This window comes from Diabrotica undecimpunctata, chromosome 3, assembly GCF_040954645.1.
Source record: "Diabrotica undecimpunctata isolate CICGRU chromosome 3, icDiaUnde3, whole genome shotgun sequence".
NCBI classification, from domain to species: Eukaryota; Metazoa; Arthropoda; class Insecta; order Coleoptera; family Chrysomelidae; genus Diabrotica; species Diabrotica undecimpunctata.
This window is the reverse complement of record NC_092805.1, coordinates 127069572-127086221: the sequence shown is the minus strand read 5'-3', so window position 1 is coordinate 127086221 and position 16650 is coordinate 127069572. Positions and strand designations below refer to the sequence as shown.

General features: G+C 33.7%; 1 protein-coding gene across 1 annotated transcript in view; it reads left to right on the top strand.

Annotated features, from left to right (window-relative positions):
• The window catches only part of LOC140437391 (glutamate receptor ionotropic, kainate glr-3-like), a 40095-nt gene that overhangs the window by 18620 nt on the left and 4825 nt on the right, over positions 1–16650 (top strand). The window contains exons 4-6 of the mRNA XM_072526896.1: positions 1392–1564; positions 1805–2091; positions 13357–13800. Of these exons, the coding sequence (XP_072382997.1) occupies positions 1392–1564; positions 1805–2091; positions 13357–13800 (904 nt within the window). The remainder of the gene's footprint in view (positions 1–1391; positions 1565–1804; positions 2092–13356; positions 13801–16650) is intronic.

Genomic DNA, 16650 nt, shown 5'->3' with positions numbered 1-16650 from the left:
TTCCCGAGTTCGGATAGGACTTGTCAGGTTCGGATAGGTATTATATCTAATCTGTCTGTTTCAGCTTGGAGTCTGCTGAGTATTATTCTCTCTACAATCTTGCTGATTGCAGGTAGTAAGCTTATTCGCCTGTAGTTTTGCGGGAATGTGGTGTTTTTTCCGGGCTTTGGTAACATTATGGCATGGGCTTCTTTCCATCTGTTTGGGAATTTCTTGAATCTTAGCATCGCGTTGATTATATTTGTTAGATATACTATGGCTCTCGCTGGTAAGTATTTTAGAGCCCTGTTCGTTATTTGATCGGGACCAGGTGCTTTTTTCGGCGAGCTATTTTTAATTAGCTCGTTTAACTCCTCCGGTGATGTAGGAGGGATGATTTCGTTCGGGTTTTTGGGTCTTCTTCTTTGTCTTTCGACTTCTTCTATGAAGTCGATGTCCTCGTCTGGGTGGTAATTTAATGTACACTCTCTTTCGAGAGTACTCCTCATTACCTCTGCTTTTTCCTCTGTAGTGTAGACTATTCCGTTTTCTCCATGTAATGGGGGGATTTGCTTTCTGTCGTTTCTCAGTATTCTCTGGAGCCTCCAAATATTTTGCACATTCGGTCCTTGCTCCTACATGTCTCTTATGTGGTTTTCCCAGCTTTCACTACGGTATTGTAGTAGTGCTGTTTCGATCTCTGTGTTTAGCCTATTTGCTCTATTTTGGTTTGCCTGGTTCCTTGTCCTTCTTGCTGACTGCTTTGCTCTGTTCTCTTCCCTTATTAAGTCTTTTATTTCTTGTGGTATATCCTTAAATCTTCCCGTGTGCATTTCAACTTCCTCTTCTGTAGGGCTGTTTCTGAGTGCTTGTTGGATGAGGTTTTTCAACTCTAGGACTCTGTCTTCTATTTCTCGTGGGTTGTCTATCACTGGAACTAGTCTCACGAGTCTTTTAAAGTTTGTCCACTTTGTTTTCTTTTTAACTCTTTTGATTGTACTTTCTTCTTCCCACGTTCTTAGTTCTAATAGGATGAGGTTGTGGTCCGTTGTGCATTCGTTTAATGTTTGTATTTCTGTTTGTAGTCTAGGTTTCTTGCTACCAAAATGTCTATGTGTGTAGGAAGTCCGTTTCCTGGGTAATGCGTTGTGTCTGTGGAGCCCATTGCCATAACGTCGTCATTATTTTCTATGTATGTGTCTAGTAGTCTTTCGTTTCTGTTCGTAGCTCTGTCGTTCCAGTTTGCAGATCTTGCGTTCAGGTCTCCTAGTTCATAGGCTTCTCGTAGGATTCGAAAGCAGTTATAGGACTTTTTGAAGTGATTGTTATTTTTCTAGCTGCTTATTTATGAAATTAACATATTGAATGCCCTTCTTTTCTTTTAAACAATAACAAATTGAGTTTTATTTCAGGTTTTGACTTATTTAAAGATAAAACTTTGGACTTACAAAACCAAACTTTAAATGTTGCTGTGTTTTCTCATATACCAGGCGTACAAAAAATTAATACCAGCCATACTCTACGGGCAGTGTATAGTAAAACAGAATTGAATGAAACTTCAAGTTTTGCAGGAACTGAGATAGAAGTAAGTATGATCAAAAATCCACAGGAAAACTAAGTTCCTATAGCTGGCTGTATATCATGTATCACAAAAAATTTATTTAAAAATTCCTTTATAAAAGCGTTAAGGTATATATTTAAATATATACCTTTTATAAAGGAATTTTTAAATAATTTTTTTTATGATCAAATGAGTAAAGGTAAAAAGACCATACTGACCATATTGTTATATGAAAATCTTTTATAGACCAAAGTATAATTTTAGATTTTACAAACAATTTCCAAATGGATGAACTTCAATGTAGAAGTTTATGAACCACCAAATATAGAAAGGGAACTTTGGGGACGACCCCTAATTGGAGGAATCTATACAGGTGTTATAGGCGAAGTAGTAAGTACTAGAGCAGATATTGCTCTTGGAGATTTATATTATACACCGTATTTACTTAACTTAATGGATTTGACGGTTCCCTATAATACAGAGTGTTTAACATTTATTACACCAGAAGCTTTAACAGACAATTCTTGGAAAACATTGATACTACCGTTCAGGTAAGAATATAATAGATCTCCTTCTTAGTTTATATACTAATAAAACTATCGTGATATGAATTGAATGTTTTTTTAGTCTCCTGACATTTTTGACACAAAAGTCGATACTTAATTTTTGTTTCTTCTATTTTTTCCTATTTCTCAAACCATTTGTTCCTACTGAAGAATATTTTCTTTTTATAACAAAAATTTAATACACGAGGCACTGTGTGAATTGTATCACATAAAGGAAAAGAAACAGACGCGATGTTTTGATTGCTGAATAGATCATACTGGCAATAAATAAAAATAGAAATCGACCCAGTTTTGGAAAGCAGTCTTTTAATTAAGATTTGTAGGTTAAGTAAGACGATATTCATCACTACTAAAAATTTCCTGTAAGTATATACTTATTTGAGCTACCAATAAATTATTTTTTCACGCTAATAGATAAAGTCGACTGCGTTTTTTTTAAATTAGCGTCCTTAAGCATCAACTACTCTAATATATAAAGGAAAAGTTTAAAAACAAATATTTTATCAGTGTTAATTTGATTTCTATAGATATTTAGTGCTTTTTACGATTTTTAGTCTGCTTAGTAATTGCATGTTTTTCTAAAAATTGAAAGCCGTTGTCAGAGAGAAAATAAGAGAGAAGACGAGCGGAAGATGGAAAAGAAACTATTCACGAATGAACACCTACTTGGATGAAAATTGACAAATTAAAAGGAATCTGATCTCAATACTTATAAAGATATAATCAATAAAACTAAATAAATTAAAAGAATACTTCAAAACGTTGTTGGATAAATAAAAAAAAAGTAAAATTATAAGTGTAAAAGGCAAGGCAATGATTATCTATGAAAATATTATACACTATGTTCATTTGAAAAGGAACCATCGTCAAATATTTTAGAAATGCGACACACTAGAAAGAAATACTGAGACACGTCAACTTTTAACTTGTGGGGAACACTTTTTAATAATAATAATAATAATAATAAAGGTCTTTATTTTTCCTTCAAATTCATACAATATACAGAATATATAATTTATATATGCATAAAATACAATAAGAAAGAAAAAATGCCGAAGATCAGTTGGTGCTGATTTCAAGAAATCAGTACCTCTGCTTTTCATCTTAAGCAAGAGAGAAAAAAAAATATATAATATATTTTTTTGCATGTTATGTAACAATCAATTAAAAACCATAACCAATAGAAACATTTAACATTTAAATATTGTACAAAAACTATCACACAGTTTATACATACTTCATAACAGGTCATCAAATAGTTGCACATGTGTTACTCACTTAGCAATTTAGATTTAAGAGATTTCTTAAAAGATATAATCGATTTTAATTTTAATTCTTTAGCTAATCCATTATATACTTTTGATATTTGATATGTAAATGAATTTTTGAATTGTTCTGTACGATGTGGCGGAGCTGTAATTGTATTTTTATATCTTGTATTAACATTATGTATGTCAGTTCTGTATATAATTTTTTTAAAAAGATATGCTGGTAGAGAGTTTTTGATAATTTTGTGGAAAAGACAAGCAGCATGTAGAAATCTTCTCTTTTCCATGTTCAACCATTTAACATGTTTTAATTTGTGAGAAATAGGCTGGTGTCTTCTTACACCACAGATCAGACGAAGACACGAATTTTGAACCACTTGAATTCTTCTCCTGTCATCTGAACTAATACAAGGCCCATACACAACATCTCCATAGTTAAATTTTGATAGTACCAGACTTTCGCACAATATTCTTTTTACTTTGTATGACAGATAGCGGCGATTATGGTAAATTGTTCTTAGACTGAGAAATGCTTTACTCACACAGGTGTTAATATGTTTTGTAAATTTGAGGTGATTATCTAAAGTTAAACCTAGATTTTTTGCACTAGTTACAGGTTTAATGGTTTCATTATTAACAACTATTTCAATGATGTTACTCATTTCCAAACACACCCTGTTTGGACCAAAAACCACCAGATTAGTTTTTTTAGAATTTATATTTAATGCATGATTTTCTGCCCAAGCAATCAATGATTTAATATCTTGATTAACAATCTCAATAGCACTTGCTCTGTCAACTGGGTAAAATGAGTGGTAAATTTGTGTATCATCTGCATAGAGATGAAATAAGATTGAGCCCTGAGGTACACCTGACAAAATGTTTAGAAAATCAGAGATTCTTTCGTCTACTTTGACGCTCTGTTTCCTGTGATGCAAGTATGACTTAACCATATTCAATGCATCTATGGAAAAGCCGATTGACTTCAAAATTGCACAGAGTAGTGAATGATTGAGAGTGTCGAATGCCTTAGAGAAATCGATCAAAACTAAAATGGTAACCTTACCCACATCTCTTTCTCTCAAAATGTCATCAGTTATTTTAAGGAGTGCTGTTTCACAGTTGTGAAATGGCCTAAACCCGGACTGAAAATCAGTTAAGATATTATTGTTAGAAATATAATCACCAAGCTGCATTTGCATAATGCGTTCTAACACTTTTGATAAAGTAGGCAGAATACTAATAGGTCTAAGATCCTTATATTCGGTTGGATTGTTACATTTAGGTATGGGTCTAATTAATGCTTTTTTCCATTCATCTGGAAAATAGTTACTTGAGAGGCAACAATTCATTATATGCGTTATATAAGGAATGATTAATGGGCAACATTGAAGCAACATTTTTAAGTTTAAACCGTCTGAACCTAGAGCATTAGATTTAATAGTATATAACAATTTTTGCACTAGATCACAAGATACTGGAGTAAAGGTAAATTGTTCGCGATTAGGTACAGTATTTAAATAATTGTCAATTGTATTTTGATTGATTGTTAGATGTGGGATGCAAGATGTGTAGTACTGATTAATCTCATAGGGTTCTTTTAATGTTTCTGGAATTGTGTGTTCTGTCTTACCAATATTAATGAGTTGTAAATTTTTCCAAGTATTTTTTATCCCACCCACATGAAGTTTGTGTTGAAAGAAAGCTTTTTTTTCATTCTCACATGCTAATGTTGTATAATTTCTAATCATTTTGTAGTAGGTAAGGTGAGCTACCTCCTTAGTTTTCTGCCACTTTTTTTTAGCCTGATCTCTTAGTGACATAAGAAGTTTCACATTATCTGTTAGCCAAGGATTATAATTTTTAGTGACTTTAATCTTTTTAAAAGGAGCATGTTTGTCGAAGAGAGCCAAAATGGAGCTGCTTAAGAATTTTACTTTATCATTGATGTTTTCAATGTGATAGATGTTGGCAAACAAAGTACAGTTTAAATCAAGTAAAAAAAGATTTACATCAAAGTGTTTGAAATTTCTAACAGTCTTAAAAATTGGGGCTGGTTTTTCTGGGAAGATATTGACGTCACAATAAATAAGCTCATGGTCTGTTATGTGGTCAAGAGAACACACACCAAAGGAGCTTATTCTATTTTTGTTTGAGACAATTATATAATCAATTAGAGTCTGCGATGTAGGGGTTATATGAGTTGGCCCATCAATAATCTGTACCAAATTAAAACTGTCAAGTAAGTCATTAATTTTATGAGCTGGATTCAGATGTGGATTGAGTAAGTCAACATTAACGCTAATATCATAATAAACGTTAGATTCAACCACTCTCTACTTCAGATATCCCATTTTTCAATTGGCATTAGGCATCAAGTTAGGAATCATCAAGTTCGTTTAAAAGGTCTGGTAAATCTGTATTTATCATGCTATTTTTCCTTTGATATTAACATACATTGATATTTAATCGTTGTTTAAATTTACACGTTTTTACGTCTTTTACGTTTATTTGGTTTCATGCTGTCGGCTGCTAAAATTTTTGAGCAAATGATACATAAAGACCGTTCTTCTTCATTTACTTCAGTAAACGTAAACCCAAAATTTAAGTAATCTTGAGAATATTTTCTTGATTTTATTTTTGGAACTACTCTCGCCTGTACACTTGTTGATGCTTCACTAGTATCGAATGCTCGCTTACGCCCAGTTAAAAATTTATTCATGATATTGTATAAATTTAAGTATATTTACCTACCGCTTGAAATATTTTAATACTGTGAACTGCAATTAATACATGCAAACTACAACATAAACATTCACAATAAATTTAACAGGTTCAAAAGGACTGACTGGACTGAATAAACTCAGAATAAACTGACTCGACACTCGACTAAGGTCTGGGTTTGAGGAGGAGAGAGGAGAACTCGGAACTTCTCGCGAAGAGAGACGATCGGTTCTGGATTGGTGTTGCCACATATCAATAAATTTACTTATTCTCGGTAATTTGGTAATTAAGGTTTTACTGTAAGTTTAGTGCAAGGGTGGATCTAGAGAGACTGGCTAAAAAATTTGACAAATAAATATACTTTAATAACGATAAGGTTTGATTGTCTTTATGGCACTCAAGTGTGTGAAAAGTGCCTTAAAAAAATTTCGGTACCACCGAAAAAAAGTTGATGTACCACCCTCCCCCTCCCCCCCTGAAAATCGGTCCTGGATTCATATATTTTTATGGTATGAGGGCGGGCGCGGTGAAAATAATTATATAAAATTGGGTCGCAACTGGTAAAAGGTTGAGAAACGCTGCATATACTGTATTTAATGAGAGACACTGCTGAAAAACCTTTTCATAGAAGTAGAATTTTATGTTTGCCATTTGAAACGCTCCTCCAATAGATTATAACACAATTTTAACACCACTTCTGCTTTCGATTGAAAAATGTAAAGCTTCCAATCAAAAAATGTAGGGCGAAATGTGGGAGTGTTTTGTCAGTTTCTCTATCAGGCGCGGGTTCGTGCGAATGAGGGATGCTCTCTGGGCATTCTTAGAACCGATACTCAGAGAGTAGCAGGGATACCTACCGTGGAACACAACTGACACCTGGCAGTGTCGCTGGCCTGAACCCCCGGGAATGAGAGAAATGGACCAGTTGCACTATCCATAGCTGAAATGGACCGGAGCAGGTAAGGGTCATGGTCCGTGGACATATAGGTCGTATATGCCCATAAGCTAGAGGGAAAATACCATTTTAAATAAATGCAAATAAATGTTAATCAACACTAAGAGTTTGAGAAACTAAGTCGATTTCGTCCAAAATGTGATAAAAGTGCTCGTCGTGGTTACTTCGGGACGAATCAACAAACACATGTAATGAAATATCGACACAATATTCTATGTTATTATTTATATTTATACCAAAATATTTTAAAGCCCAAAAGTAAAATAAAATGTTAGAAAAATATTTTTTTATTTTTATATCAAAAATATTTCAAAGTCCAAAAAGGTAAATAAAATATCAGAAAAATATTCTCTTTCTATACCAAAAATATTTCAAAGTTCAAAAGTTAATCCGTAAAATAGTTTCGAAACACAATTCAAATTTTCATTTTCAGTCCATAAAAGAGAATAAATATTAGAAAAATATCCTAAGTTATTTTGCATCCCAAAATAGTTCCTAAAGAGAAATAAAATATTAGCAAAATTATTTTAAAAGTTATTTTCTATCTGAAAATACTTCAATAAAGAAAAAGTCGCTGAAAGAAATATTATAAAAATATAAAAATTCTTAAGTTCCCTTCAGGAACTTAGAGAATCTGAAAGAGAAATAGTTTTACAAAAATTATTCTAAAATTAAATATTAAAATTAAAGTCTAAATTCGTCGATATACCAAATAAATAAATATGAAAAATTATTCCAAGTTCGTTTAAGAACTTAGAAAATCCTAAGTTATTAGAAGTTATTAAATCGGCAATAAATATCTCACCAAAATTTCTTCTAAGTCGAAAATACCCTGAAAATAGAAGAAAAATATGAGTCCAAAAAAAGATTAATTCCAACTAAATTATTTCACGGGAAATATTCTAAGTCGAAAATGCTGAAATAAATATAATTAAATCCAAATTGTACTAAGTCTCGCTAGAGAACTTAGAAAAATCCTGAAATAAAAGGATAGCGGTTAGGTGCAATAAAAGAGCAGAGTTTCTAGGAACTAAATCAACCAGTCGGTCTCTAATGCCAAGAAGACTGGTTCTGCGGATCTCTGTCCAAACCAGAACGAATTTTTGGCCGTTATGGACCTATATTTATATGAAATTAAGTAGGTCAAGTGCTTCATGGCGCTCTGCCATTGGAGCATGCACAACAGCCAATACTCAATTTCGGATAATACCATTTGCTGCAATTATGGTTGCAATTTGACCAATCGTAAAGCCGGAAATAAGCTATTGGCGACAGCAGTAGGTATAAAATGCACACCCATAAAAATGGAGTTAAATAGTTTGTGTTTGTGGTCGGGTCGGGTCGTGGTCGGGTTTGTGTCTGTCATATAATCAGCTACAGCCTAACAACAACAAGAACAACCACAAGCGAGCCAAAGAATACCTAGAGCTAAACTCGCTGAAGGTGCTACGCTGGAACATCAGCCGGCGCTCACCCAAGCGGGACGATCGAGGCAGCGCATGAAATGGACTGCGTCCATGAATGAAAATATTTTTCGCTTCTATTCTAACGTGATAAACCTCGGTCAAGAAACGATCAGGTATCGACGAAATCTATATGCCGAATTTTGCAGGGAGTAAACAGAAATTCAAGTAACTGAACAATGAAATACTGATCAATATCGAGTAATTATAAGAAACAATCTTATTCCAGAGACTAGACGCAATGTCATGAGAAGTGAAGTCGAACGAGAGATTAATCACCAAGAGCTAAATGTGGACCAAGTCCCTAATGAAATACATGAACAGATTCCTGAGCTTGTCATACAAGAAACTCAACCTGATAATACACAACAGAACAACGAGTTACACGATATCCTGGTAAGCGAAATGGCACGTATTGTACAAGAATTTAATGGAGCAAATCCACTCAGCACACCATCGCTACCAAAAATAAACTCTTATAAAAAACTAGGTGTTCTGTTACAAATTATGAATACTGAAGTCCTACCCAATTACGTCGCAGAAGCCCATACGCTGGAATATTTGCACATGCTTATTTACTGTGCAAGAACTAATGTAATGGGAATTAATATCAGAACACGACGAGGTATCAATAGCGGAAGGACAGATAACAGAGTTGCATCTTGGGAAAAACGGCTTCTAAACAAGATTGAATTATTGCTTAGGGTCATTGGTCAAATGACAGAACATATACGAGGAATAATAAGTAAAAAAGTCATTAAAAGAGCTGATCAAATAATGCTGAGTCCTACAAGACACTCACAATATGATTCAGAAAACAACACAGCCCAATAGTGCCTGGATAGACTAAAACAAAAACTCTCCGTTTATTCAGGACGACTAAGGAGGTACAAAGTTAGTAACAGCCGAAAATTAGACAATGCGCTTTTTGAGTATGCCGAGGAGGCGTTCTATCGGAAACCTAAATCCACTCTCGAAAGTGTCAATAAATCATACCCAAGCCAAGAAGAAATTCAGAAGTTTTGGGGGAATCAACTTTTTATACTAGCTGCTCTTAACAGCAATGCTGGATGGATAGAAGATACGACGCATAGCTGTTAATACTACCGTACAACTGTCTATGAACCCTTCACCACAGAAGAAGTCTCTAATATCACCAAAGAGCTTCATAATTAGAAATCTCCTGGACCAAACGGAGTTCAAAACTTCTGGCTTAAGAAGTTTTGGAGTGCTCATGAGTGTTTGTTAACGCTAATTAATCATGTTATTTCTAATCTTCAGGAAATGCCATCATTCCTAATTCAGAGAACAACTTATTTAATACCGAAGGATCAAAATAATACCCAAGATCCAGCCAAGTATCTACAAACACTGCGCTCTAAACAATATCATACAACCTCAACAGAGAGGATGCGCTAAGGATTCCATGGGTTGCAAAGAACAACTTGTTATTCTTTTCCAAAGTACAAAGTACCAAAAAAAGGAACTTCTTCGCTGCCTTTATTGACTATAACAAAGCCTTTGACTCAGTGCCGCATGAATGGCGCATTAAACGGAAATTATCGCAATTAACAGCGGCCTATTCCAAGGAGACTCGCTGAGTCCATTGTGCCTATCACAGCTATTGAACTCCACTTTCTCAGGTTTTAGCATTAAAAACAACAATACTGTAGTGGTGAAGTTTAATCATCTGTTGTATATGGATGATTTGAAACTAATTGCTTCCACTCGAAATCACTTAGATCAAATGCTAAAAACTGTAGAAACTTACTTAAATGATATCAGTATGCACTTTGGATTAGACAAGTATACTAAATATAGTCAAGGGAAAGGTTCAGCTCGGAGGATTCGATATGCAAAATGGACAAAACATCTAGGCTTTGGGTGAAAATGACATGTATAAATATCTAGAAGTAAATCAAGCGCGGAAAATTGACCATAAACAAATGAAAATCGAATTAACTTCAGAGTTCATAAGAAGGGTAAAACAGCTACTCCGTTCACATCTTAATAGTAAAAATTTGTTAAGGCATTAAACACCTACGCAGTTTCCGCGCTTAGCTACTCATTTGGGATTATTAAGTGGACCAAAACGGATATAGAAAAACGGATCTTCAGCTAAAAGTACGAACACACCTGACAAAGGCACAAAAACACCATCCTCGAAGTGCAGTAGAAAAAACAACATTACCGTGGTATTTAGGAGGAAAGAGGACTTATGGATATAACTTCGGAGCGCTGTAAAAGCCAGATAAATTATTGAAGTTTGTAGTGAAAATTATTCGTTGAAAAACCTGCTATAATATTGCTCTGATGTTATTTTATTTTAAAATTACCACAAAAAAACGTATAAGGCCCAAAAGAAAAATTTGTTCAAAAATTTTTAGTTATTCTTGTTTATAACTTTTTTATTGATCATTTTACGATAAAAAGTACATAATATGAATAAAGTTTTTTACGATAAAAAGTAATATGAATAAAGTTTTAAACAATTTAATTTGCTGCCAATAATATCTTATAAAATTGCTGTTTACGAGATACAGCGCGGAAACCCTTTGCGCCACTTTTTCCAACATGGTGGCCGGGGGACAAGTGTGGTGGCCCCACAAACTTGAACTTAAGGTTATACTTACCCTTTACACATCAAAAAAATTTAATTGCGTCCTCTGAAAAAGGCACGCTAAGGCCTAAAAAATGTAACATTTCAATTGAATAATATAAGTTCAACATAATGTTTCAATTAGTTCTCCATTTACTCTGATTTGATAGCTGTATTGTATAGATTTATATTTAGCGCAATCAGATGATGCAATACTGAAATTTAGAATGGAATCTTTTTACAATTCACAAGATTGAAAACTTTATCATAAATAAAAACAAAACTTATTCACTGGACATCTCTATAATGCTTCGTATGATTAATACAGTAGACTCCCTCTATAACGAGAACTGAAATGGCAGACTAATTACCTCGTTATAAGGGGATCTCGTTATATCCAACAACAATAATATTGTGCATACATATGAATATGTAGTTTTCTAAAACATTAACTTTCTATAGTGAAGCCATTCGGAGCAATATAAGATGCTAATAAATATTGTTTGAATGGCGTTTTTAAAACAAAGTTGTTTACTTTTATTGTCAATGAAATGCATTAAAACAAAAAAGAGTTGTTTACTTTTACTGTCAATGATATACGTTAAAACAAAAACTCTGTATTCTGTAAATATGTATAAAGCGTATAAAGTTATTTTGTCATTTTTGACTGCTTTAAATTGTCCAGTATTCTATCTATTGTCACCTCGGAGGAACAATTAAGGGTCTAACCACCTTCTGTTGTCTCCGGGTGCTCTGTAGAGGGCTTCGAATATACTGTCGAGAGCTCCCCTACTTAAGTCCATTTTCGGGTTATGGACTTGGAAAATATTTATCTTCGGTGTCTTGCCTTGAAAAAGGCAAGATATTTCTTACATGACAATTTCTTCGTCGAAATAAAACACCAAATTAAGTTGAAACAATTTTCAACCACAGAGTATGGTAAATAATTGCAGGAAGCAGAGCCCCGAGAGCACTAAGCTCTCGGAGAGCCCGTGAGGGACTGACCTGAAAATCGCCAATATTTATATGCGCTGTTCGAGCGATAAATAGGGATTTTCAGGTCAAGAGCCAATGGGAAAATTCGAGGCGGGGCGATGCGCATCGAAATGCGTAGTCCACAGAGTATCGCATTCGATGACACTATCATAGTTTCTACAGATGTGAAACAGTTTTATGGTTCTTCATTTGCGTTTTGTCCTTGGATAAAGTTTCTGACGACCTTTAAAACACTTTCCACATCTTGTCTATTAGGACCCATATTATTAGGTGTGAATGGTCAACCCAATACAATGACACTTGTGAATCATAAATTTTACATTTCCGACTAAGAATCATAAATTGTAAGAAGTTTAGTGCGGGCGGCCCGCAGTTAAAAAGGGTATTTATTTATAGCTACGGCCGGGCCAAAACGTAAAAAACACGTTTTTCAATCTTATTTACTCTCGTTATAAGCAAATTTACCTTGCTATAAAGGGTTATAGTTCAATAGAAATTTCACGGGACATCTAATGTACCTCGTTATAAGCGAAACCTCGTAATAACCGTGTTCGTTATAAAGGGAGTATACTGTATTAGCACATAAATCGTAGTACTCAAACTTACAGGCTCCTTCACAGTAGTAAATTACTATTTTTGAATTTATGAAATTTTTTTATCTCCTTTTCTATCATATTGTTGTACTGATATTGTTGTATCAGTATCTAAATTTTCTTTTATGTGCAATTCAACATTCTATTTTAATGTTTCTTTTAATCGTTTTATATTTAAGGCATTTTGTTTGTTTAATTCTCTTTAAGTCTTAATCCATAGATGAGGAGGTTGTGATTTAATTTTATGTAAGCTTTTACTGAAGTTATGGCATTTCTAAAGCCTTTGTTGACATTTTATGATCTATTTGATTTCTTACTATATGCTCGGAAATGAGTTACGCCAATTTTCAAGTATCTAGCAGTCCCTACTTTATCTTCTACTTATTCTTTGCTTTTTTTAATAACAGCGGCAAGATTACAATACAGTCTTCAATTACTTTATCTGCTTTGTTGGCTGTTAATGAATATATTTAAACAATGGTTTTTATTGGAACCACGTTAAGTTGAATTAATATATTCATTTAGACATTTGGCAGTGAATGTAATTTCCAGCTTATCTTTGATAGAATTATGATTATTTATAGATATTGAATTGGGATATATAAATATACTAGATACAACTTTGAGATTACTACACATTTTTCTTTTTTAGTCCTATAATGTGGGCTGGAGTACTAGTATCACTATTAATAACAATCATAAGTTTTTACTATCTGGCTCATTTTCACGTCAATACAAATCAACAGGTCGCCAACGACACAGATTCTCAAACACCATTTCAAAAGTCGAAAAAAGTAATAACACTTTCTTTACACCCAGCTTTGGAGAAAATGGATGCAAACACTAAGTATATTTTAATGAAAGAAAAATATCAAGTAATTAGAAGAGAAGGAGAGCCAATTGGATTGTATCAATTTAGCGAACCAGTAAATAGTGCTCTCTATACTTTTAGCATGCTACTTCTGGTTTCTTTACCTAAACTGCCCACAGGATGGTCTTTAAGGGTATTAACTGGGTGGTATTGGTTGTACTGTTTGCTTGTGGTTACTGCATATAGAGCTAGTATGACTGCTATTTTAGCCAGACCCTCATTGAAGTGAGTAGTAATTTTTCATACATATTTAACTTTAAAGTACATCTATCCTTTACAAAAAAAATTCATTTCACTTTATAGAAGGACGTTTATTACGCACTAGAAATCATGAACGCCTTCCCCATGTCTAAAAGATTATTATCCAGTACATTTTCTGGTAGATACAGATAATTTTGGATATTTTAACAGTTGATACCTAGTTCAGAGATACAATTCTCTAAACTTTATTATCTCTATTTTCTGCCCATCTAAGGTAGATAGCATAGCACCTATGAATGATGTCCACTCCGCAATGGGAAATTTGGTTAAGACATATTTTTCCATTTACCCCTATCTGAGGTGCGAAACATATCATAATGTAACCGGAGCACGGACTTTTAGACATAAGGGAAGATATGAATGCGTCTCTATGAATGGGATACATTCATAGAGACGTTATATTATGCCCTTTCTATGTTATAATATTTCATTTGTAAAAAGGGAGAAGGATATTTTAATATGAGCCAAAAGTACAGTACGTTAAGTTTTAAATTAGATATACACCCTATAAATGGCAACACTGCGCGCCGTCGACTTTCCGCGAACTTCTGTTGACCCGTTGTCAATAATTTGTCATTATACTGTGGTTATTTAAAGCAGTAAAATGGTTTTATGATGGTAATTCTGGACAACAGTGTGTAGATTTTTTTCTGTGTTTTTTGAGGGGAGACCAATTCCTTGCGTACAGTCAATTCATAGTATTGTTAAAAAATTGTTATTGCCTCAAAGACTGCAGAAAATCTCACGCTTAAGAAGTGTCACCAGAAAAATTTGAGGAAAGAGAATACCGGAATACACAAATGCTACTGTACCGAAAGTATGGAAAAAGCACAGTTACAAGAATTTTAAATATTCGAAAACGCAGCAGCTTTATCCAGACGACTACTTTCGAAGAATGGAGTTTTGTGAAACTCTAATAACGAAGGCTAATGATGTACCAAATTTTATTAAAAGCATTTTATTCATTGATAAATCTTCTGTTTCGTTAACCGTAAAACCAGCACAGAAGTGTTGTTTACCGAACTCAACGTCCTCAAAAAGTTAACGTCTGGACTGACATTTTAGGAGACTACATAATAGGTCCATTTGTTATTGAGGGCAGCTTGAATAGTAAAGTATATCTCGATTTGTTACTTCCTGATGTAAATCTGGAGAATGTTTAGTTTCATCAACATGGCTGTTCAGTACACAACGCTCGAATAATTAGTGAGTACTTAAACAATACTTTCCTGAATCGAGTTATCAGTGGAATAGGCGATATTAAGTGACCTGCGCGATCTGCAGATCCTACACCTATGGACTTCTTTTTTTGGGGACATTTAAAAAGCATCATCTACGATCATCCTGAGGCTACAGTCCAAAATTTGGATAAATTAAATAACCAAATAAGAGAAGTCTCCAATTCTATTACAGCAGAAAATCTTTCATCTGTCCGCAGAAGTTTTTATGACAGATTTGTTTTGTTTTATCTTTTTAAAGAAATGCGCTTTTATTTTTAATTTAACCACATTAAAAAACGATACAAATGCACCGCCTTATAGTGTATTTTTATACTACAGTTTAATTTTAAAAGAATTCTTTAGCAATATGATGTGGTGTTATACTGTATCCAGAAATTTAGTGTCTCATTATAAAAGTTGTTTTAATAACAGCTGTAAAACTGAATAATCCCTTGTAAGTACTCTATTGTTGTATAATTATTACAGCTATCCAAGCTGACAGGACCGGTATATAGCCAAGTCAACTGTAGGTTAGTACATATAATCAGATCAAATATTATCATTCAAGCGTAATGTCAAAAAACTCTTTTTATAAACATACAAATTTCCCATAATTATTGTATTCTTTTATTAATCATTATTTTAAGTCTCAACGAAATAAAAGCGCCCAAAATTATGAAGATCTCAATTTAGTTAAATTGACTGGACCGGTGGTGGAAATTAATAAGTTTTGGGAAAACGGGTAATATCCCAAACACATTAGAACTGACAAACCCGTATATACAGTTATAATGAGTAAACGTTTAACTTAATTGACCTATTAACAAATTACTTGGAATTTATATAACTTTCTACCTGTTACTTATCGTTAATTGTTTTTTAATTTGAAGAGAGTTGTACGATGACAAACTAACACTTAAAAGTCTGCTTCGACGGAATTGGTTGTAAAGTCGTTTGAGTGTTCAGTTTGTGCAAAAAATTAGTTGAGTATTGTAATAAAAGTGTTTATTTTTTTAGAGTGTGTACACTTGCCGGTGAATCCACGTAGTCAAATTTACCTTTATTGTATGAAACAATGTGGCGTCCCTGGAGTCCAGAGGATAATAGGGCAATTCTGCCAGTTAATGAACCGGAAGCAAATCGACAAGGAGGTGATCTCATTCAAGTATTAGAACCTGAACAGCGCCAACGAACACATTTATCTACTGATGCAAAACAAATTATTGCTAATGTTTTTCAAACTCTTGTCGAAAAAAATATGGACAGTAACGAAGCCTTACATGAAACGGCAACTTTGACTAAAAAACCATTATCCACAGTCAGAAAAATTGTAACTAATCCTATTATACCAAGATTAATAAGACGGGATAACAGTATTTCTCGGAAGCTCGATCGTGCAGATGAAGATCTTATTCGTCGCAAAGTGTATGCCTTGTATGAAGAACAAATTGTACCCACACTAGATATATTATTTGACAGACTTCACGTCGACAACACTGAAATTAAGTGCGGTAGAACAACTGTTTGGAAGTGTTTGCAACGTATAGGGTTTAAATACAAAAAAGTAGATAAAAGACAGGTACTTATGGAATCC